General features: G+C 41.7%; 3 protein-coding genes across 4 annotated transcripts; 1 reads left to right on the top strand and 2 right to left on the bottom strand.

Moving 5' to 3' along the window:
- Nucleotides 1-52: 52 nt before the first annotated feature.
- LOC125231658 (eukaryotic translation initiation factor 3 subunit L) lies at nt 53-20,082 on the top strand. Its single transcript, XM_048137154.1, has 11 exons — nt 53-212; nt 309-410; nt 561-725; nt 1,897-2,120; nt 2,531-2,663; nt 4,899-5,039; nt 9,215-9,339; nt 10,394-10,556; nt 17,759-17,944; nt 18,882-19,115; nt 19,556-20,082. The coding sequence occupies exons 1-11, from the start codon at nt 186-188 to the stop codon at nt 19,688-19,690; spliced, it is 1,635 nt and encodes a 544-aa protein (XP_047993111.1). The 5' UTR covers nt 53-185; the 3' UTR covers nt 19,691-20,082.
- Nucleotides 12,124-17,388, bottom strand: LOC125231659. Of its 2 annotated transcripts, XM_048137156.1 has the most exons (3): nt 15,590-17,388; nt 15,382-15,510; nt 12,124-12,177 (listed from the first exon to the last, which is right to left on the bottom strand). In XM_048137156.1, exon 1 carries the CDS (start codon nt 17,062-17,064, stop codon nt 15,847-15,849), a length of 1,218 nt encoding a protein of 405 aa, XP_047993113.1. In that variant the 5' UTR covers nt 17,065-17,388; the 3' UTR covers nt 12,124-12,177; nt 15,382-15,510; nt 15,590-15,846. The 2 variants fall into 2 exon arrangements, with proteins under 2 accessions (XP_047993113.1, XP_047993112.1); XM_048137155.1 differs by lacking the exon at nt 12,124-12,177 and having other exon boundaries at nt 15,373-15,510.
- LOC125231657 (pentatricopeptide repeat-containing protein 1, mitochondrial) lies at nt 20,078-23,088 on the bottom strand. Its single transcript, XM_048137153.1, is given in 5 exon segments — nt 20,078-20,340; nt 20,476-20,645; nt 20,926-21,098; nt 21,549-22,495; nt 22,498-23,088. Coding segments are annotated over 5 exon segments (2,061 nt in total). The 5' UTR covers nt 23,024-23,088; the 3' UTR covers nt 20,078-20,095.
- Nucleotides 23,089-24,065: the final 977 nt, after the last annotated feature.

Below are 24,065 nucleotides of genomic sequence, written 5' to 3'. Positions count from 1 at the left end.
TAATAAAAAAAAAAAAAAAAAAAATGGTTGACTTGCCCGACAGGCTCGACTTCGACTGTCAAACCGGTCGCTTTCTTTTTAGCAATTTGCTAGTGGCAAATGCTTTCTGTGTACACATAAATTGGAAAACCCTAATCTGGGAAGTTATTTTCATGATTATAATTGCATTTTAATAATACGGAAACATGTATTCAAGTGACGACTATAACGAGGTAAGAGAAATTCATGCACAAATGAATTCTAACCTTGCCGTACGCTAACGTAAGCACTGAGCTAACCTAATGTAACATAATATTTTATGTTTATAGGGAGGATATGAGTCCTACGGAGAGCATGGATATGAGCCTCATACCGGAGACCCTCAATATGATTTGGAGTACGATAGATCGTACTATAAAATGCCTGACATGGTAAGTACTGTGTTATAAAAATATTCTTAACTTGAGTCATCATTTTTCTGCATGTCAGGAAGTTAATCGTTAAAAAGAAATGAATATGACCCAAACATATATTTATTTTGTGTTCCCAGTAATAATTTATTATGTTTATTTTCATTCCAGGTCAAGAAATTCCTTGTGTACTTCCGTAATATGATAAACGAGGGTGTAACATATGAGATCTTGAATCTCTATGAAACTACATTCCCTAAACTGACTGAGCAGTATTTTGAAAATACTCCCTGGCCTGATGAGAATGAAGTCGCGCCCATTGTGGACAGTGATCATGTGAGTACCTATTCTAATGGCTGATTTTAACCGCTATTATATAGCCTGTTGTTTTAAATCATTAAGACCTAGGCACATATCTCTTTAAGTGGCATATAAATTTTCAAGTGTTAGAATTTTGATGACACCCCAAAGGAAAAGTTAGATTTAAATACACATGCACAGATCTAAGCACACAATACCATTGTAGGTCAATAATTTGTTATCAACATGTAATGCTTTAAAAATCTCTAATTAATTCTCTCATCTATGAAACCCTTTCCATCCAAAACTGTCTCTCGCCATGTGATTCAGTCATTTCAGGGAAAGGAGATTAATGTGGCATTACCAATCGGTATGAGTATGAGTTCTCAATAACATGCTAGCTTGAAGTGCTCACAACATACATTCAACTATAAATATATCATATGTTTTTTATTGTTTGACTAAAAACAAATGTGACAACTGACAACTGACTGTGTGGTACTGTTTCATTTCATACAAGGCTCCTCTGTCCATTGGATTCCAATCAATTCTTGTACTGTTTTGTGTCACATTAAACATTTGCTGGATAACTATTTATAATTTTTTCAATGCTGGATTAGTAATGGCTTATTGAGGCTAATCAATCCAGAATACAGTTTGTACAAAGTAAAATTGGCATTAAAAAAATTATAATACATGATTTTGATACGTCCCATATTTTCTTGGGCTAATTTTATTCAGAATTGTCCCAATATTGTAGGATACTCTTTATATTAACGGTAAAATTTATTTATATAAAATTACAAACGGAGTAGGCTTAAAATAATACAATCCTAAAATTGTAGTTTTTAGAAAACTATAATCAATCAACTCAACTATTTATTATAATACCTACAAAATAAGATAACTTCAATTCCATTAAGTCTTGTTATATTTAAAAGATTATTTTCACTTTCATAAAGTGAAATGTACAAATTGATGAGATATTATTTCTTATGATAATTGAATCTGCTAGTAATTCTGAACTCGACAAACTCAAAAACATCAGAAAGTATAATAATAAAATTTTATTGCTCATTTATTTATTTATTTAATGAAATTTTTAGTAACTAATTTGACTAATACCTCCCTCACCTCACTCTGCCTCATTATATAAAAAGATAATAATGTAATGTATGTTACATATGTATATATTAATAATTTCCAGGTTTTCATGATCCTGTACACCGAGTTGTACTACCGCGACATCTACGCCCGCGTTCCCGGTGGACCGAAGCCCGAGCAGCGCTTCCAGTCGTTCTACAACTACTGTGACCTGTTCAACTACATCCTGTCTGCGGAGACCCCTGTCCCGCTGGAGTTGCCTGACCAGTGGCTCTGGGAACTCATTGACGAGTTTGTCTATCAATTCCAGTCCTTTGCCCAGTACAGGTAAGTCCCTAAGCCTAACCCTAAGTAACCTAAGTTGGTGAGGTAAGTCAGACTTAAGTAGGTGCTCATGACACATGACCTATTAGGTAGTACTAAAATTCAAGGCTAAGCAGTGCTTCTGATCATTATAAACCTACTGTGACCTGTTCAATTACGCACTATAAAAAGACAACCACGCGCTGTAAAAGAAGACAACCCTGTTTAGCAAAAATCATGTTTGCTATTGTGTGCACCAAAGCTCTCCATTCTGAACGGTTTTTTGCCATCCTAATAATTGGGATTAACTATTTCGAAATAGATTATCATCAGCCATCCTCTCACAACAGGCTTTCTGCCTTAAAGAACTCACGAACTTGGTGTTTGAAATAATTTAAGATATCAAACTTCAACAGCATATAACTTGTGTACAGGTCTCGCACTTCCAAGCTGAGCCAGGCGGAGATTGACGCGCTCAACACGGAGAACAAGGCATGGAACGTGCTTTGCATCCTCAACGTTCTGCACTCCCTTGTGGACAAGTCCAACATCAAACGCCAGCTTGAGGTATGAACTATGGACATTGTTAACAGAGCACATTTTCCTCCTTTTAAAGCCTGTTGCGGAATTTCATAAGAACTTTTTTAACCCCCGACGCAAAAACGTCAGGGTGTTATAAGTTTGACGTGTCTGTCTGTTTCTCTGTCTCTCTATATGTGTGTCTGTCTGTGGCATCGTAGCTTCCGAACGGATAAACCGACTTAGATTTAGTTTTTTTTTGTCTGAAAGTTAAGTTAGTCGGGAGTGTTCTTAGCCATGTTTCATAAAAATTGGTCTACTATGTCGCGGTCGGGGGTTTTTTCCAAATTTTAATTTTGTGGTTAGGTTATCTTCATACTATAATGAACTGTCACCGCATACCTACATCAAAATAACAGCGCCCTCCTGAGAATAGTCGTATATTTCTGGTCAGGCTTTAAAACAAGGAAAATGTGCTCTAAAAAAAATAGTTTTATTCTTTAGCATATAAACTGTTTACAGTAGCAGGGTAGATGTCTCTTTTTAAGTATCTGAAGATACTCTAAATCTGTTCTTAAGTAAAAGGTACCGAATTTTCGCTTAAACTTATGCATGATTTCATAACGCTCCTTATGGACGTCCTTATGGACGCTCTAACAGGTTATTCGTATAAAAGTATGAGCTAAGTTCGTCCTTATGGTAAGAGACAATGTGGTACCATTTACTTGAAAACATTACAAATAATGGATACAGTTTTCAAAGAGGAATATTTTGGTATGATAACGGTACCTTATTACAGAATCTCGCTTGATTTGTCTTAAGAGGATACTTGGGAATTTTAGTTAAATATACAAAAATAGTTAAATATCCTACTGGCTGAAACAAGTGCAAACCTTCAACACATGATGCAAACACTCCAAGCAGCTAGCAAAAAGGTCAGCCTGGAAGTCAACCCATCTAAAACAAAAATAATGACAAACAGCATCATGGACACCATAACTCTTGGAAATAACCCAGTAGAGTATGTAGAAGAGTACATCTATCTGGGAAAGCAAATTAGTTTCAATAGTAACAACAACGAACTAGAGATAGAAAGAAGATCAAGACTGGCCTGGAACAAGTTCTGGAGCTTCAAGGAAATACTAAAGAGCAACATGTCTATAGCGATAAAAAGAAAGATAATGGACTCATGCATACTGCCATGCCTAACGTACGGTAGTCAAATTTGGAAATTCACGAACAAAGCTTCTAACAAAATAATTACTTGCCAAAGGGCCATGGAACGCAGTATTCTAAAAATAAAAAAAATACAGAAGATTCGACATACAAAAATAAGAAGCATAACCAAAAAATATAGATGCTCTGAGCTACGCAAAAAGCGTGAAATTCAGATGGGCTGGTCATGTGGCACGACTCACGGATGGCAGGTGGACAGCGGAAGTCACAAGATGGTGTGGCCCTCTAGGCAAACGTCGCAGCGGCAGACCATACACAAGATGGGACAAAGATATCAAAAAATCTGTTGGCCCAAACTGGATCCAAACTGCCAAAGATAGGGACATGTGGAAATCGATGGAGGAGGCCTTCACCCAAAAAGGGTCTAATGCACCAGCATAATTAAATAAAATTTATTGTAAAAAAAATGTAATAATGCAGTTGGAATAAAAGGCTTTTTTATTTTTTTATTTTATTTATACAAGTGTTGTTAACTAGATTTATCGAAAAAAAATTGTCCATTAAGAACAACTCAGTCAAAAGATATTTCAAAAAAATCTTTAAATTCGAGGTTCCGCTCTCGACTCTTTCCTCCTTCAAAACTTAATTAATCGGAACGAAGTTTGAGAATCTGAATAACAATGAAATAATCTATGTCGGACCGTTTAGCTTTTTTGGCTAATTGTTACCAATCTTGAGTACCACACCTTTTTTTGCGCCACAATGAAAAAGGCCGTTTTAGGATTTTTTTGATTGGCTCAGTCTTTAAAAAGCAGAATATCAAAAAAATCAAAACGGTCCGACACAGATAAAAATAATAACAATCTGTGTTGAAAAAATCATTGCTCTATCTTCAAAAACCAGGGAGGAAATAGTCGAGAGCGATTGTATGGAGAATTGACCCCTACCGTATCGTCTTAACTACATGCAGGGCCGAATTTCTGCGTTGTCTACAAGATGCGGTCCTAGGGGCCCAGTCAATGTGGCAATAGTTTTCCTTACATGCTTTGTATTTCAGTTGATACTGTGGATGTAACTGTTACCAATCTCTAAAATCTCCTGTTGCAGGTGTACGCGGCCGGCGGCGACCCCGACTCCGTGGCGGGCGAGTTTGGGCGCCACTCGCTGTACAAGATGCTGGGCTACTTCTCTCTAGTAGGGCTGCTGCGTCTGCACTCGCTGCTCGGAGACTACTACCAGGCCATCAAGGTAACAAGGACCAATAATATCTTTTTTCTACTCCAGCACTTAAATATGTCAATTAGATTATTGTCAGCGGTATCCAAATTAAGTTCATTTGAGTAACGATGAGAAAGTCTATTTGTCTATAGGTTCATAGGATTACTGCTAGCAGCAATCATATGAATATAGGAGTTCTGTTAATTTTTTTTAAAAAGCACAACTTCCATTTATCAGGTATGTTTTCATTTACAGTAATAAGTAACTTTTAATAAATAATATAATATTTAGGTTCATAATTTAAATCAAGATGAAAAAATAAACTTAAATGCGTTTTACATATTAGATATTGCAAAACAAAGGTAAAAATCATAAGTTTATCCAATAATTTTACATTCGACATTTAAATATTCTTGAACGCAACCACATTTTTCGTAATTGAAAACCGGCTTATTTTCTATTTCTCTTGTCTATGGTATGTTTGACATTTGTAAACTTATCACGAAACTATTTGAACTATTTCGGTGGTGTGTAGTTTGTTTTAATTCGACGTTATTGTGCAAAAACATAAGTAATTATGAGTGATTCTGGTGAAAAATTCACTTCCGAATAGTGATGGGTAGGACATCAATTTCAAATGAGTTTGTATGAGTACCTCATTTCCAAAAATGAGGTGTTACAATGTCTTACTTCAAATGAGGTGAGGTACTGATCTGTATATATATATAATTTCTAGCATCGGCTGTTTGACAAAATCCATCGGCAACAAAAACTTGTATGTGTAGTTGTGTACTAGGTAAATATCCTTTATACATACTAAATTTCATTAGTCATAATGAGTACTTGAACATTTAACAAGAGAAAATAGATAAAATTAAAAAATATTTCAAGGACTGTCATAGAGGCCTGCATAACAACTTAATTTGATGTTTTTATGGAACTGGGTCTAATTTTGCCATTGAATAATAATATTATTTACAGTTTGTTCCATTTAAATTACTGCTACAAATTACAGTGGTTTCATATTATTAACAGCTTAATAATAACATACTTTGATTAGCATAGTTACCATAAAACTGCATGTTTTAAAACAAACTAAAGTTCGTATTGTTTTATAATTAGTACCACTTTTACATAAAAATAACAAACTTACCACTCCATGTGTTTTAAAAGCAATATGATAGTAATTAAAAACACCATCAACATTCGCGACGCCGGTAAGTCTTTTCAGTTCAGTTTCACTATTTTTTTGGACACAAATGACACTAAGGCAGAATCACAGGTATATTTGATTGTGTAAAAGTTGTCACCATTATTACATTTTGGCTCATTTATTAGTATTATCACTGTAGGACAAAACTAAACTTTATGCAAATATTGCTAATGCAACTATCGTACAAACTAACTTTTCTTCTGTAAACTGTCATTACTGTCAACGTCAACCGCCTGTGAATTACGTTTTGTGTCGGATTTATTTATCATTCTATTGAATTAAGAAATGAATTATTCTTTCTATTACTGATTAAATACTTAATTAAACTACCATGCTTCACATAATTTATATTATATTTCGGTCAGTAATCTTGTAATTGTTTTTAAGCAAGCTTCGTAAACGCATCTTCTCAGTGGTTGGCCCTCTGTGTTGGTATGCTTGGTATTCCGAATATTCAAAACACTTGAGTTACCATTTCAACGTCCAGTCTAAGAGAGCTCCCTGATTACACATAACAATAGCCATACAAACTCTATTACTGCGGTAGATCACGTTATACTGGTCAATGTGTTAGCACAATAATAGCTATCAAAAAATTCAAAAATGAAGACCTGCCGCGAAAAACAACATTTTGCATCTCAGCTGCATTTATTCATGACTTCACAAATGCGACAGAGACAAAAGATGTGGTTCACGCGAAATCGTCTGATTTTTCGCGCGATTTTTGCGAGCAAGTTAACTATCCTGGGATCAAAAAGGCGTAAAATGTATGAAAACTTGCGGCGCATAAGATTGTTTTCTTTCGAGTCATGTGTAACGTATTTTTGGTGACGCAAATTTGAAGCCCGCGTGTGTCTGTCTCACTCCCTCTTATGGTAAACGTAACTATCTGTTTCACTTTGAAAGGATTTTTGAAGTGTTGTTGTCACAGTGCCTCTTCTGTCTTTCCGGTACAAAGCGATTTCCGGTACAAACGAGTCAAACGATACATTTTATTTTATCGGTGGACCTTTTGTCACGGCCATAAGGTCTGTAGTTCGGTAACTGAACGTGTGGTTGATCACTTCATTTGAGGTGTCGACTCTCGCGACGGAGTTTGAGGGCCGCGTCTGCCGCGAGGCGCGCGAGTGGATGATGAGTTTTTGACGTTTTGTGACATTTGAAGTATGTGCATGATCTGTGAGGAATGAGGTGTTTGTGTTGCTACTGTTGCGAGCGAGTATTTGAGGGCCGCGAGGCGCGCGTGTGGATGATGAGTTTTGACGTTTTTGTGACATTTGAAGTACGTGAATGCTTTGTGAGGCGTGAGGTGTTTGTGTTGCGACTGTCACAAGCGAGTAAAATGAGGTGCGGTGAGTTGAAGTGTGATGCAATACATTTTTGCCGTGTGAAGTACTGCGACAAATTAACAATATGAGTGGTACAAATGAGGTGCCTCACGAGTGAGGAACTCAACACTACTTCCGAAGAAATCAAGGCTATGGGCGCTCAAAGTGACTGACAATTTGTTACATGAAAAGTCAGATAAAGCGTACCAAAAATGTTATGATTGTTTTGACATGGAAATTGCAAAAAAATGTTTCAACTTTCTCTGAAACGGCGTTGTTGGCATATTTTGAAGAATTGTGCAACAAGTTCTCGCCATCAACATTGTGGACAGAATACTCAATGCTACGACGATCCACACAAATATTCCCATTCATTACATGAAGTAAGTAACTAACCCATTTTATTATTCTCGAATAGGTATGTATGTGGCTGTCGTAGAAAAAGTATAGTATACAATCGTAACATTATGAAGGCTATAAAAGTCTCGTACCTTACTTAGGCCACTCGGCAAGCCTTCGTGGCCTAACCGCGGTACTCAACTTTTATAGCCTTCATAACGTTACCGTTATATAATATACTATTACTAGCCCATCACGCAAATCCATTATAAGTCAATAGCACGCTGACCGAGCAGCCTCACGCGCAAAACGTCCGTGCTCATGCGCGCACCTTTGCAAAGCTCGGCAAGATGGCGGCCCTCGGTCAGGTGTTCAAAATAGTTCTGCACATATTTTATTCCCGTGGCAGTGGCACATAATCCTTCCTTATTATTTATTTATTTATTATTTATTAATATATACAATTTACACAGCATTACAGTTTGCACCAAAGCGCTGGCAAATTTAAACATGCTTAGGAAAATAATTACAGTATTAATTATGATTAATTCATGCAAATACACAATATACAATTGGAAAAAAAAAGGAAAAAATAGGAATAGAAAGAAATGTTTCAACAAAAAAAAAAAAAAGGATTTATACAATACATGTCAAAAAATACGATGAACAGTCACAACATTTTATTTTCATTCATCCATCGTCTCACAGTATCGCAAACAATCACGACACACATTCACCCATCTACTATCAAACACATCGCAATCAGGAGCTGATGTCAGGAACGCATTAATGTCCCTGAGGGCTCGAAGAACTGGGGAGTGCCTGCAGGAGACTGTACGCGCAAGAGGTACCGCTAAAAGGCTGGGGCACCGCGGCCTGAGCTGGTTCTTAGGGACGAATGGTACTTAGTCCTTAGTCTGGGATCGGTCTGAAAACCTGCGCCGGACATCCGCTGTCCCGGCACATGCTGAGACTGAAACCCTTTGCCCAATACAATAAGCTTATTTTTTCGTTTTTAATCTTATTTCTGTATAATCTGTAATAGTTATTAATGTACCCTGATCTGTAACTGTATTTGATGTAAAAGGCAATAAAGTATTCTTATTCTAATTCTTCGTTTTATCAATTTGAATAAGGATTAAAAAGAAAAGTAAATCAACGATTCACGGCAATAATATATGTGCTCTCGTGCGGAACTATTTTGAACAGTTAACCGAGGGCCGCCATCTTGCCGAAATAGTTTTGTCAGGCAAGTCCAGATTAACTCAATGCTTTGGGTTACTTTTGTTCAATGGCTACTAATATTGTGTATTCTATGATCACAGGTCCTGGAGAACATCGAGCTGCACAAGAAGTCGCAGTACTCTCATGTGCCGGCGTGCCAGATCTCCACTTCTTACTACGTTGGCTTCGCGTACATGATGATGCGCCGCTACGCTGATGCCATCAGGTACGAAACAAATTGTTACTTATTACCGAATTACATTACTAGTAAATAAAAATATTCTATTACATAAATTTTGGGTGAAGGCCTCCTCCATCGATTTCCACGTGTCCCTATCTCTGGCAATTTGTATCCAGTTTAGACCACAGAATTAGATTTAGATAGAAGAAACGAGTTCATTTATTTGTATGGCGGCCGAGCGTGTCAGTTTTTGTACTGAAGTTGTTACTTGCCTGTGATTTTAGATATGTCGCAGGCCCTTGAGTGTTGATAAGTTTTATGTTGTTGCAATTAAATATCATGTAACGAGGCATTTTTAATGTTTTTGTTGACTTCAACTTACAAAAATTGACGCCCGAAAGCTGCAAGCTGCGATTAAAGACGGACAACTCAGTGGATTTTACTGAGTTCATTTGACACGCTAAGTAGATACGTTTGCTTGATCTATGGTTTATATGACATCTGTGGTTTAGACCAATGTCTTTGTCCCATCTTGTGTATGGTCTGACGCTGCGGCGCTTGCCTAGGGTGCCATACCATCTTGTGACTTCTGTAACTAGTATATTCTGTAAAATAGAAAATGGCATATTTTTTAATACCATTTTGATTAGTTTTGTGTTCAACACACGCTCAAAAGGCCTGTCGCGAACACCTAACAATGCGAAATTTTACAGTGACTGAGAAAAATGCCCAACAGATACTTCAGTGTTCTCGCTCTTTGGATGTGACGCAAATTCTTAGCTATAGGATAAGAGCGTAGTACGACCGTACGACGAACGAAGCGAGATCGAGCATTTTGAAGTCTATTACAAAGTACAGTAAACGGCGATAAAGAATGCACATCGGTCTTTGGAAAGAGACAATTAACGTCACATATATATAAGCAAGAAAGAGAAGAGACACGTTCTACGAAGACGAAAAACCGATGTGCAATCATTATCGCCGAGTACTGTATGTACAAGTTATCATTTTAGGAACCTGTTTTGAATAACAGTTTTATTATTATTGCGGAAAATTGCCCATACTACAATACAACAGTTTTATTATTCCTTTTGTTCAGGACCTTGTCCTCCGCCCTGCTGTACATGCAGCGCACCAAGCAGCTGTTCTCGACGCGCTCGTACCAGAACGACCAGATCAACAAGCAGACCGAGCAGATGTACCACCTGCTGGCCATCTGCCTCGTGCTGCACCCGCAGTGTGTTGATGAGAGCATCCAGCAGGTACCCTGACTCTGTAGTAGACTCCTCGCACCAGATCAACAAGCAGACCGAGCAGATGTACCACCTGCTGGCCATCTGCCTCGTGCTGCACCCGCAGTGTGTTGATGAGAGCATCCAGCAGGTACCCTGATCCTATAGTAGACTCCTCGCACCAGATCAACAAGCAGACCGAGCAGATGTACCACCTGCTGGCCATCTGCCTCGTGCTGCACCCGCAGTGTGTTGATGAGAGCATCCAGCAGGTACCCTGACCCTATAGTAGACTCCTCGCACCAGATCAACAAGCAGACCGAGCAGATGTACCACCTGCTGGCCATCTGCCTCGTGCTGCACCGGCAGTGTGTTGATGAGAGCATCCAGCAGGTACCCTGATCCTATAGTAGACTCCTCGCACCAGATCAACAAGCAGACCGAGCAGATGTACCACCTGCTGGCCATCTGCCTCGTGCTGCACCCGCAGTGTGTTGATGAGAGCATCCAGCAGGTACCCTGACTCTGTAGTAGACTCCTCGCACCAGATCAACAAGCAGACCGAGCAGATGTACCACCTGCTGGCCATCTGCCTCGTGCTGCACCCGCAGTGTGTTGATGAGAGCATCCAGCAGGTATGGAATGGATCTTGGATTTAAGCTGAACTTTACCGCGCTATACGATTCTTTGACAAACGACAAAAGTAGTCTTCAGACTCGCGTCATTTGCACGCAGACCCAGGCCGCATCGGGTTGCGGCAGCGTCGAAAGTGTTTTCTGACGACTTATCACTTTCATCATGTTTTAGGCTTGTGTAGTACATGTACTAATAGTACAAAAGACACGATTCCCTGCACTGTACTAGACCGAACTACTCCCAAATGATTCTGCTTTCTAGTACATTTAGTACACTAACGCACGCGCAACAGAATGGGCGCGAAAGGAGCGAAGAGCCGAGAAGTGACAACGACAGCAAAGCGATCCGTGTGATCCGACCACAACCGAACTAGAACAGACTGACTCGGACCGAGAGCGCGCGAAAACGGCCGATCAGCTCTCGGCTAGTATCATCGGCAACACTGTTAGTTGTACATTTGTAATCCTTATTATAAGGGCATAAATCCTACCGATGATTATTTAAGAGTGTTGCTGTTAGTACGAGCGAGCGTTACTGTACGCCATATGCACAATTTGTCTCTCGCTCTCTCGGTGTACTACCGTACTAAATGTTCTAAAAGAACGAATTAGTACACTTCGGAGATCGTACTAGTTGGGAGCGATATTTTCAGTGAACGAGCAGGCACAATATCACGTTTTGATAATGTAAACAAAGTGTTATTACGTCCTCCTTGTCTATTATAGTAGGTGTTCAACTAAACGGTAAACTAACTGACCACCATAATCTACGGTCTACGGCTTGCTTATCCAAATGTCTTTCTAATGCGAGGTAGTTCACATGCGCGTAAATGATGTCTAATAGTCTATGATAAGATATCTCTGTAGATGTAGATGTAGTGTAGGGACGCCTGGCCGGATACAGGCGGGCTGTCGATCGCTGGTGCGTTCATTCAGCCCAATTCCCTGGAGTTGGAGCTGCAGGTTACTGTCCCGGCTGCCCTCCCACACTTCTCTCCTCAAATCTTCTTGTTTTCCTGCAGAACAGAAGGACATCTTTAAGTTTGACATCCTTGAGTTCATCTTCTCCCAGATTGTCTCTACCGAATGTGTCATGTCGCGGTGCCGCATACATGATACATTCTGCTAGTAGGTGCAAGCTAGTCTCCTCCTTACCACAATGTGGACAGGATTCGTCACTACTGATACCTATTATCTTCATATGTCTGTTAAGAGTGTTGTGTCCCGTTATGATACCGGTCAACATACTTAGACTGTTCTTACCTAGTTTCAGAAGATACCTAGTTCTCCTTTGGTCTCTACCTTCTATCATCATCTTCGTTTGTCTACAACTGGTCTCTCTTTCCCAGGCTCTTTGTGCTTCCATCTCTTTTATCCTCTCAATGACTCCTTTCGTGACGTCAGCTGACATAGGCAGAGCCGGTTCCGGACCCAAGAATTCCGTCTCCGCCCCCGCCCTTGCCAACTCGTCCGCTTTCTCATTACCTGTGACTCCCTGGTGTCCCGGTACCCACGCAACCGTTACACTTCTATGCTTGCCTATCGAGTTTAGCTCTTCCCTGCATTCTCTCACCAGGGACGAGGTCACCGATATTCTCTTCAGAGCCTTTAGCGCCGCTTGACTGTCGGTGTATATGACCACGGCTCCATCTTGTTTGTCGCTTTCTTTTAATATACGTGCACAGCTCGCTATGGCACATACCTCTGCTTGGAACACGCTAGTGTATCTCCCTAGTGGTATCGACACCTTTTCTCCTAGTTTCGGGATTACTATTCCCGCCCCTGCTAGCTTTGTAGAGCTTCTCCTAGAGCCATCTGTGAAACATATAGTCGTTGGATGCACGACCTCTACCTTCCAGTTGTCTCTTTCTCCTATATGTACCCTATACTTCTTATCGAAAATCTCCTCCCTCTTTATGAGGTCATTATTGACCATCAGCATTTCTAGTTTTGATAGTGCCTCTCTTTGTATCAGTGCGTGTCTCTTGTCCACACAACTTCCTCTCCATTCCTTGCATGCTTTCATTCTGTACCACTGTTCCATGGCTCTCTTCTCTGCCTCAATCCAGAGGGGCTTTAAGCCTATCAGCACCTCCATAGCATGTGTCGGGGTGGTTCTCATAGCCCCCGTCATCATGAGGCAAGCTAATCTTTGTACTTTTGTCAGATTCTTCCGATATTCTCCAATATGGGTCCTGTGCCACCAGATCACCGCCCCATATAGCACCCTGGGTAGGATAATGGCTTTGTAAATCCAGTGGATCATACTCGGCTTCAGTCCCCAGTTCTTCCCTACTGCCCTTTTGCATTGGTACAGCGTTCTTATGGCCTTAGCCGTCTGCTCTCTGATATGAGTCCTGTATCTGAGCGAACTGTCAAGAGTAATGCCCAGATATTTGAACTCGTCTACCATTTCTAGTTCTACACCCTCTATTTTTATGGGTTCCAGCTCTTTTTTCCTCTTGTTAGTGAATAACACCAGCTTAGTTTTTGACGGATTGAGATCCAGTCCTCTCCCTCTGCACCATCCCAGTACCTGTCTGAGACCTCTTACCATTATGTTCCTCATGACACTGAGGACCATACCTCTCACCAGTAGTACTCCGTCATCAGAGTAGGCCTGCATGTACAGGCCTCCCTGTTGAGTTCTCTTACCATAGAGTCCAGAAGTAGACACCACATCAAGGGTGACAAGCAGCCTCCCTGCGGGAACCCCTCCTGGGACTAATCGTCTTTGTTATACCTCCCAACTCCGCCGTTATAGACCTGCACCTTAGCATACTGCCTATCCACTGCGCTAATGTCGGTCGGATGCCTTCTCTCACCAGACTCTCCTCAACGGCTTGGAAGGTAGCCCTGTCAAAGGCCCCCTCCACGTCGAAGAAGCAGCCTAGAGCATACTGTTTTGATTCTAGGGCCCTTTCCACCCTCACAGCTAGGTTGTGAAGAGCCGTCTCCGTTGACTTCCCAGCCATATATGCATGCTGATTCCCGTGAAGCGGGTCTCCACTGCCGTTGACCTTCTCTCTTATATGCTTGTCTATCACCTTCTCTAGGGTTTTTAGGACAAAAGACGATAGACTTATGCTTCTAAATGATTTTACCTCTTGGTATGATTTCTTGCCTGGTTTAGGTAGGAAAACCGCCCTTACCTCTCTCCACACCTTTGGAATGTGTCTGAGAGCGATACTTGCCCTGTACAGTTCCAGTAGGTCATCTTTTATATGCTCATACCCTTTCTGCAGTAGTACCGGTAGGACCCCGTCCGGGCCCGCAGACTTGAAGGGTGCAAAGGAGAAGAGCGCCCACTCCATCCTGCTCTCCTCCACCACTTCCGCCGCACCTCCCCAGTCGGCCTCCCCCGGCTTACCTGCTCATCTATCTCTGTCACCTCCTCACAGCCCGGAAAATGTGTGCTCAGCATTGTACTCAGTACCCTCTCCGGCTCTGTGATTAAGTCACCGTCTACTCTTAGGCTCCCCAGTTGGCACGCCCGGTCTCCAGCTAATAGCTTTACCACCCTCGCACCTTCTGAGTAACTGTCAATGTCTTCTGTAAATCTTCTCCAGCCCTCCTGTCTAGCTCTCTCTCTTAGTCTGGTATACTTATTTCTGACCTCTCTATACTCGTCCCAGCTATGAGTGTCGCCTTTCTTTACCGCCACCCTCATAGCCTTGCGAACCTTCTTCCTTACCTTCTGTAATTCTCTGCTCCACCATGGCTGTCCTTTACCTGCCTGCACGAGTTTCTCTGGACATGCCTTGTGGTATGCTGCTGTTACTACCTCCTTCAGCCTGAGTGCTCCTTTGTCCAGGTCGTCAATACTTTCGTACCTACCACCCGAGACGGAAGTCCTCTTTAGCTCCTCTCCGAACTTCGTCCAGTCTGTTTTGCGTGGATTTCTTACCTTCATCTTTTCTACCCGACAATCAATGCTGTAGAGTATCCTTCGGTGGTCAGACATGCTGTCCTCCTCGTCCACCCTCCAACATTTTACCTTGCCTGATATCTCTCTCGATGCTACAGTGATGTCCAGCACTTCTCTCCTCGCCCTTGTTATAAACGTCGGTGTATCACCTGTGTTTATAATTTCCAGGTCATTGCTTATTATGAATTCTAATAGAGATTCCCCCCTTTCGTTGGTGTCGGTGCTACCCCACACCTCATGATGTGAGTTAGCATCGTAACCAACTATCAGGGGTATATTCCTACCTCTATACCTCAGAACCGTCTCTTCCAATTCCTTTGTAGGTGTCTCTGCGTCGCCCGGCTGATAGCAGGACGCCAGCGCCACCTTGCATCTCTTCCCTTCGTCATTGATGAAGTAGGTCTCCACCACGACAAGGTCTCTGCAACACATGGTCATGAAACATCCCATATTTCTCACATTATTACTCACATATATGCATGCTCTAGGAGGTAGCTCACCATTTCCCTCATAGTACAGAGCTCCCCCCAGATGTCCCAGGCCTGCCACCCGGTTCCTCCATGCATAAGGTTCTTGCAGCAGTGCTATTTCAACTTTGGCCCTCCTAACATATTGTCCTAGCTCAGACATTGCGTCCTTGCAGTGTTGGAGGTTTACTTGGCATATGTTTGTGTGTGTGTTTGTGTGTAGGTGCTTGTGTAGTGTTCTTTGTGTGTTCATAGTGATAGTTGTGTGTAGTGTTGTTGTCCCCGGACTGTTACTCGGAGAGCTCGCCCCCGTCGACGACGTCCATACCCTCCTTCTCCTCCGTATTGACGCCGCTCGGTGCCGTGCCCTCCTTTCTCAGTTCGGGTTCTTCATTGTTAGGTTCTGAGGGTTGTTGAGTGATGTTGGCCCTCAAAATCCTAACTCTCACACTGGTGGCGGAGAAGTCCATGACCTTCGTCTTCTCTTCGCCCCAGATCTCCTCTACTCCATCCGGGACCAAAAAGGTCAACCGGGTACCTAACTCTAGAGCATCCCTGCCCGCAGCCTTCCACTCCAGGAATTTGAGATCCCTGCGATCCGGATTCTGAGCGTAAAGGAATTCCTTCACATACTCCGTATCCGCATCACCCGGAACCCAAACTTGCACCCTAGTCTGCTCCAGCTTACGCACGATGATTCGGTGTCCGTCCAGCACCCCGAAGTCCTGACCTAGCAGCCAGTCCCTAGACTCCGTCGACTTTGGTGTCACAAGGAAAAATCCTTCCGACACCAAACCCGACGCAGCGAACCTTGGTGCTACTACGCCTGGCTCCCCCCGTACTACCTGCAGGACGACCACCTCTATCAACTGCGTAAGCTTCTTCCTGATGAGCTTCGCCAGAGCCTCGTCCACCGGAGCCCCATCCTCACGACCGACAGCCACAGCCAGACCTCGGTTCGCCCTAGCGACGTTCCGTGGTCCGTCTGCAGCCGCCCTGCCCTGATTCTGGCGCTTCGCCGGAGGACGCTCCGAACGACCCTCATCAGTACTCTGCCTCTTCAGCTTGAGGCCGCGTTTGCTCGGGCCAGGTTTGGCGTCCCCCTTAAATTCCACCACCGGAACACCACCCCTTTCCCCAGCAATCGCAGCTTTTCTCCTCAGAACCTTAGCCTTCTTTTTCTGGGCCTTAGACTGATACTTATAGAACGGCCCGTTCTCCGCAGGTGTGGCCTCCCTTTCGGTTACCTCCCTCTTCGGTGAACGCAGCAGCTCCGCTTCTTCACTTAGCGACAGGCCTTCCAGTTGTAGGACATCCGGAGTACCCTGCCCAGTTCTTCTCTGTAGACTGCTCTGCTCCTCACCGGAACTCGGAAGCCCACTCTCTACAGCGATCGGGGGTCCGTCAGCAGACTTCCCGCCCTCACGCACTTCTACCCTTTCGGGTCTCTTCGCCGCTGACGCGGTGTTGGTTTTAGTTTTGATATTTGTATTAAAAGAATTCTCCATATTAGTAACTGTAAAAGGTGCTATTTCAGCGTGGTGAGATAAAAACTAGGGGTAGCTGCAGAGCTCCCATACAGACCCCAGCTAAATTTACTCCTACGACAGTGGCGCCACCCCCCTGCGCATAGTCGTTAACGACAGCGATTGTGCTGAGTAGGCTCGCAAGCATGGTAAGACAGCTCCTGTGTTGCCTGTTGTGGCGGGAATGTGCGCGTCGGCTCACCCCTAGGAACCCGCTCATGGGCTCCCGGGGCTAGCACTTGCACACATATACCCCACCACTCCAGTCGACAGGTCAGAGTAGAAGTGTTTCACCCCTAGGGTATCTCTCCCAGACACCCCGGGGTTCCGCGACAACCACCCCTCCCCGCCAAACCGGACACAACACAGGTCCTGTCCCCCTCCCCTCTCCCGCTTGCGAGCCCAATCAGCACCACCCCCCGCTGCCCACAGCCGGCTGTGAGGGTCCTCGGCACGTCCTCCCACCTTGACCCTGGGGGTTTTGGGGCGAGTTGCCATGACGGGTTACCCCGAGACGACAAAACGGCCATTGCACTCCTCATTTTAGTCGGGCTTGTGACCGACTCCTTCGTGTACCATGGATGAATGATACTCGAAGGAGGCTGAGTTAAGATATCTCTAGTCAGGTTGCTATTCTGAAAAGTTTTACTTAACTTACTAACCATTTTGTTTGCAGGTGCTCCGCGAGAAGAACTACCACGAGAAGATGTTCAAGATGCAGTACGGCGACCTGACGGAGTTCGAGAGCTGCTTCACGTTCGCCTGCCCCAAGTTCCTGTCGCCGTGCCCGCCGCCCATCGAGCCCGGCTCCAACTACGGCAAGGACGCCGTCAAGCACCAGACGCAGGTCTTCATGGACGAGGTTAGACATACTTGATTGTGTATGTAACGTACACAAAACTCCCCAATACTGTTATAGTCTTATCTCATTTTGTTCAAGTGTTATGAGACAAATCCTCGCCTAGTTTGAATGTGCCTCGCACGGGGAAAAAGAACACACTGCTTTGGTCGAACGTTCCGCGACCCAATTGAAGCTCTGACGGTTTTTGTAAGTGATGCAAAAGCGCCTCGCAACGTTTGTCGCACTTACAGCTTGGGACTGTCAAGGGACTGTATCGGAAACCGTTAACTTACAAGTCCACACTAAAAAGAGGAATAAGGGGAAATGTATAAACTAACCTAACCACAAAATTAAAATTTTGAAAAAACCCCCGACCGCGACATAGTGGACCGATTTTCATGAAACATGGCTAAGAACAATCCCGACTAATTCAGCTTTCAAACAAAAAAAAAACTAAATCTAAATCAGTTCATCCATTCGGGAGCTACGATGCCACAGACACGACGAATTTTATTGCTTGAACTTGAGAAATGCGACGTGAATGCGACCTTATGGTGATCGGCCTTTCATGACGCATATAAACGATAAATAGTCTGGAAACATATGACACCAACTGGCCCCAACGTTACTTCCGTCACACCTCGGACACTGGCGATCAAATATATGAATGAAAGAGGCGCGTTCCTAACACACATTCTAAGCTCGTGTAGGTGAACGCGTACCATGCTTGTGTGAGTGAGATATGACAGGTCGACTGTTCGCGTTTTTGACAGGCGGTAACTGTGAGGTAATCGAGAGGGGGTGGGCAGCACTTTCAGCGGGGAGCGGGAGTGGCCATACTGTACGATAGTACTCTTTATTATACTGTGCTTCCGTGGACCAGTGGTAACTATTTACATACTAGTGACTAGTCCAGTCCATACAGCTTATAGTTATAAGACACAATTTTTGCCCCCAGGTCCGTCAGCAGAAGATGCTTCCCACCATCCGCTCATACCTGAAGCTGTACACGACCCTGCCACTAGTGAAGCTGGCCGCCTTCATGTCGGCCGCGCGCGGCGGCGACCGGGACGCGGCGCGCGAGCACGCCGCCCTCGCCATACACCTGCTGTGCTTCAAGCATAAGATGAAGAACGTTGTCTGGTCCAAGGGACCCAGTGGGCTTGATGGCAAGTTCCAGAGCGGATCCGAGGTACGACATCTTTTGTTTATATACACACAATTTTACCGTTAGTGAACCTAGCCGTATTCTATCGGTGGCGCGGTCACCTGCTCTGCTTCAAGCATAAGCGAGCTCGCTAGAAAGTTCCAGAGCGGATATGCTAACTCAGAAAATGTGGTCAGTAAACTCGTGCACGAAAACCCGTAGATTATACTTAAAAGAAAGCTCCAACCTGTAACTAAAAATGTAAACATTTAGTATCGAAATAATTATTTTTCATTCATTTTCATTTTTTCATCCGAGGTACATCATTTGTTTGTATACAATGCTGTTTATCATCCTAGCACGCTATCCTCGCTATACACCTGCTGTGACTTGATGGCAAGTTCCAAACCCTAGCAGTCCAAAATTATAAATAAAATATATAATAGAATAATGGCGTCAAAATAACGAAGCTTTTTTTATTTTAGCTGGACTTCTACATCGACAACGACATGATCCACATCGCGGACACGAAGGTCGCGCACCGCTACGGCGACTTCTTCATCCGCAAGATCCTCAAGTTCGAGGAGCTCAACCGCAAACTCCACCACATCAAGATTTAAATCACTCTAACATGGGCAAACAGCTCTATTTTAGAACCTTTGATGCTTGTTTTCATGCAACCCTTTAGCTCAGTATAAGACCAGTAATAAATCTTCTAAAAAAAACGAACGCCGCGCAGTGTGTATGCATGTGCGCCGTACGCACCACATGTAAGCGGATGACAAAGGAACGCAGCGCGCATACATACAAACCGCGGGGCGCGGTGTACGTTTGTTAGAAGAGTGTATATTTCGTCTAAACGAGTTTTGGATGGTTCTAAGTGCCAATGACAAGAGTTGTTTATCCTTCATACACACATCAATAGACCTTTTACGATCCATCAGTCTCAAGAGCAACCACAAAATGTACATGTAAGCAGTATTTTGTAAAAGGAATAAACATCAGAATACAACTCATGTTTTATTTCACAGCTTTGGCTTATATTTAACAAATCTCCTGTCCCTCTTGTAAAATCTTTTCGGTTCCTTAATAGTAATGTTTTGATGCTGAACAGTCTCTGGATATGGATCCTGGAACTGTTTCCAAGGATGCTCTTCTGCAAGAGTCGAGTCTATGTCAAATTTCTTCAGCCATTTGTTATAATGTTCTGCAAACTTTTTGAAGGACTTGGCGAATTCTGGTGAACATTTGTAACGGCCGTTCACGGTCTGCAATCAAAAGTTATTTAACTATACAACAAAGTAAAAAAAAACGGGTAGCAATAACGGCATAACAAAAATATCAAATAAATAATTTACTTTTGAAACTGAATAATCTTTAATAGTATAAAAGATTGTTTACCTTTTTTGTATTTTTTCTGTGCACTTTTCAACAGAAGCCTCCAGGTGATTGATAAATAATCTATTAGGTTTTAAATTTTCGTCAGTTACATATTTCATTATGTATGTCATATACTCAAACTGGTGAGACACAGCACCTTGCCTCAGCATACTGCCTAGTATTTCGATATTAACCCTGTAATCATAAGATGTAGTTAAATTACACTGTAAAATAGCAGTTATTGATATAAAAGTAAATACTAACCCCCTTATTCATAAATGTTGACTAAGTTATCAAGCCGATAAAGCTTGTTTGTCCCCTTCCAACGTATTCGTGTGATAGAAAGGGACAAACGAACTTTATCACTTTATCCAGCTTGATATAAATAAGGGGGTAACGGTAAGCATATTCCTTAGCTTGAAGGATTTTATGTGTGGAATTGTGGATATAACTGATACAAATCTTAATTAATTACTTAAGTTGTTCTTCTTTCATTTCAGTAAGAAGACATTCAGCTATTTCTTTTGTATCACACGCCATTGCAAGCACCCCATAAGTCATAATGTTCTTCTTTAGTTCATATTTCTTCTTGAGGCCATACTTCCTTTTGCGCCGTTTGGACTCTTTCTCTATCATTTCTTTTATTTCCTGCAATAGAGACATGATCAATTGATTAGTAATTAACAACTAGCTTTTTCCCGCGGCTTCGCCTGCATACTAATATAATTCTAACTTTGGACCCCCATTTCACCCCTTAGGATGTGAATTTAGAAAAATCCTTTCTTAGTGCTCCTCTACACCTTATAAGGAACCTATGTGCCAAATTTGTGCGCATTGATATGTCAGTCAGTCAGTAATTTTCTTCTTTTATTTAGATATATGTTGTAATAGTTAATTATAGTTATGTGGAGTGTTGCTGCATCATTACAATATTTTACTTTTCATTTTGAACAGAAAATAAAATTATATTTTAAAATTGGGCCACAAAGAACTATTTAGTGAATAGTGTTCAAATGAATAAATCTAGAAAAGGTAGGTAATGTTTATAAATAGTTTGAAAGGTGTAGCATGTAATATACTAGATATTAACACACTTACAAAAGCACCAATGTAATCTGATCTGAGACATCTCTTCTTAATAAGCATATTGTAAAAATCAATATCTGCTACAATTTCAGTAGCCCTCATTGTCTCAAGTAGTTTTAGTTCTGCTTCTTTACTTTCTTCCAATAATGGCAGCATTTGTGTAAATGTTTTTATATCAGGTTTCACGGAGTAAACTGCCATTTCCTTTAGGAAATCATCTTGCCCACCGACTACAGCAAACTTGTCCTGAACGGACTGGATTTCTTTTAATGCTAGCACTTGCTCCATTTTTAGTGACCTGGAAAGAAGATTAGGTGCTGTTCTTTCATCTAATTTGGGCAATGTTGGGATACTCTTATTCACAATTTCTATAGGCATCTTATTTTCATCATGGGACAATTCCTCTTCTTTCAAATCAGTATTTGGAATCTCATAACTGATATCTAAATTTTTATTGCTGTTATCAACAGTATGACTTTCTGATAATTGTTTACTTTTAGGATTCCTGTTTCCAGCTTCAAGCTGTTCATTCTGAACTGCACTCAATATTACAGTATTTGGTATGATATGGTTCTGAATTATTCCAATTAATTCATGAATTTCTTGTGCTGTGCCTAACTCACAATCCTTAACACATTTCAACATCAGATTAAACGAGTATATATTTGGTTTCTCCCTCATTTTCAGCATTTTCCTCCAAACAACCAAAGCATGCCTTAAACCACTATTTTTGTCAGATATACAGGCTTGTAGAAGATGGTTGAATGTGTGTACTCTTATTTTGATTTTCTTTGACATCATTTCATCAACGATTTGAAATGCTGCTGGCAAGTCTCCACACCGACCAAATGCCTTGATCATAGCATTGTAATTAGTTAAGTTTGGTTCTATTCCTTTCTCAATCATAAGTGTTCGGAGATGTTGGGCATGTTTAAGACCATTTTCAAGCCATGGACTATTGCACAGGCATTAAATAAACATGTGTATGTATCACCAGTGGGCTTCAAGGCTCGTCGCTTCATGTCATTAAACAGTTTGAACGCCTTCTTGGTATATCCTACATCTGCACAAGCCCCAATTAGAATATTGTAAATGTAGTTTTCTGGTACCGCCCTATCTTCTTTGAGCATCCTTACTTCTAAAACGTCTATAGCTTCTTTTATTCTTTTGTGTTCCAAATACTGCTTTATCAAATCAGCATACTGTTTTGTTGTCAAAACGTGGGATTTAAGTGGTCGAGATTGCAAAAACTTCTCTTCCTTAATATCTCCTTCATCTTCCAGAAGCTCTTCATGATGTTTTTTACCAGCGAGAGTGCCAAAAGTGTCTGGGTCTTCTAAATATATGAAATTATTTTCAGTTCGGTATTCTTTAGGTGTGATAACTTTGTTTTGCAATGCTTCCGTGTGACAATTGAGGTTCCGGGGAATTAATGCAGCAGTCCTCACAAGGCGTATTAGTTTCCAACACTGCCATCCAAAAGCCATAATTAAACTAAAAATAGTAGATAAATATCTTCTGTATTAAACTTATCAAACACAACCAAACCTAACCTCCACTCCTCTCCATGTCAGTTATGTCAGGACGTCAAATTTTGACTAAACATCGAATATTCTCATCGTTTTAAACTATAACTTGAATAGCTCAGGACACGACGAGCTGTATTTTTCTGCTTATAAAATTATATGACTAACAATAAATTTGCAATAAATACAAAATTCATACCATAATGGTAATTATATATTTGTGAGCACAAAGAATATCCCTTTTGACGTGATAACGTCTAATAACTCGTTACTACGGGCAGCATGCACGAAAAAGATGACGTCATTGTCCCGTTTCCCAATATAACTTAAGCGCCATCTATTGGCGCGCGTAGGAACTAAGCGGCTGATCGATGCGCTCGGTATGGTTGTAGCGTGTGGCCTGAGTAAAGCACCACAGCTGCGACAGATGGCGCGCCCGTGTTTATTATTTTTGAGTGTTTGTAATTTAAAAACATGAAAGATTGCATTAAAATAAGCATCTTTTATAGAATGAAGTTGTTTGAAAAACCTACTTATTTAGGAGTTAGAGCAGTACGAAGTTGCGAATTTTCCCATAGTATTTACTAAGGCGCCAGAGACTTAATAAATTTACGATGATTTTTTTTACCAATATAACCTATGTTAATATTGATAAATCATATAGAACACGTTTAAATAAGGATGTTTTGTTATATAAACTTTTTTTCTCCATTAATATTTACTGAGATATTAGGGTTCTAAGATTAGTAAATGGCACTAGCACTTTAATAAAATTAACGCGTGTCTCGCAAACGGTCTAGGATACAAAATGACGACTTTTATATAGGTATAGGTTAGGTTCGTTAGGTATCTTCAAACGGCCGAAGGCTCCTATTCTGTGCAGTTTCTGTAATAAGCGGGGCTCCGTCGATATCGCTTTCTGTCTCTGGCGCCTTAGTAATGCTACGGGAAAATTTTGCAACTTTGCACCACTCTAACTCCTAAATTAGTAGGTTTTAAAAAA

Source organism: Leguminivora glycinivorella, chromosome 12, assembly GCF_023078275.1.
Source record: "Leguminivora glycinivorella isolate SPB_JAAS2020 chromosome 12, LegGlyc_1.1, whole genome shotgun sequence".
Lineage (NCBI taxonomy): Eukaryota > Metazoa > Arthropoda > Insecta > Lepidoptera > Tortricidae > Leguminivora > Leguminivora glycinivorella.
This window is presented reverse-complemented; position numbering and strand designations above follow the sequence as displayed.

What these genes read in the sequence shown, in the direction of transcription:
- LOC125231659 (XM_048137156.1), bottom strand. Translation starts at nt 17,064, where the DNA reads ATGGAGAATTCTTTTAATACAAATATCAAAACTAAAACCAACACCGCG.
- LOC125231658 (XM_048137154.1), top strand. Translation starts at nt 186, where the DNA reads ATGTATTCAAGTGACGACTATAACGAG. An exon ending in CAGTCCTTTGCCCAGTACAG is followed by an intron (nt 2,121 to 2,530) that starts GTAAGTCCCTAA and finishes ACTTGTGTACAG; the next exon opens with GTCTCGCACTTCCAAGCTGA. An exon ending in CGCTACGCTGATGCCATCAG is followed by an intron (nt 9,340 to 10,393) that starts GTACGAAACAAA and finishes CCTTTTGTTCAG; the next exon opens with GACCTTGTCCTCCGCCCTGC.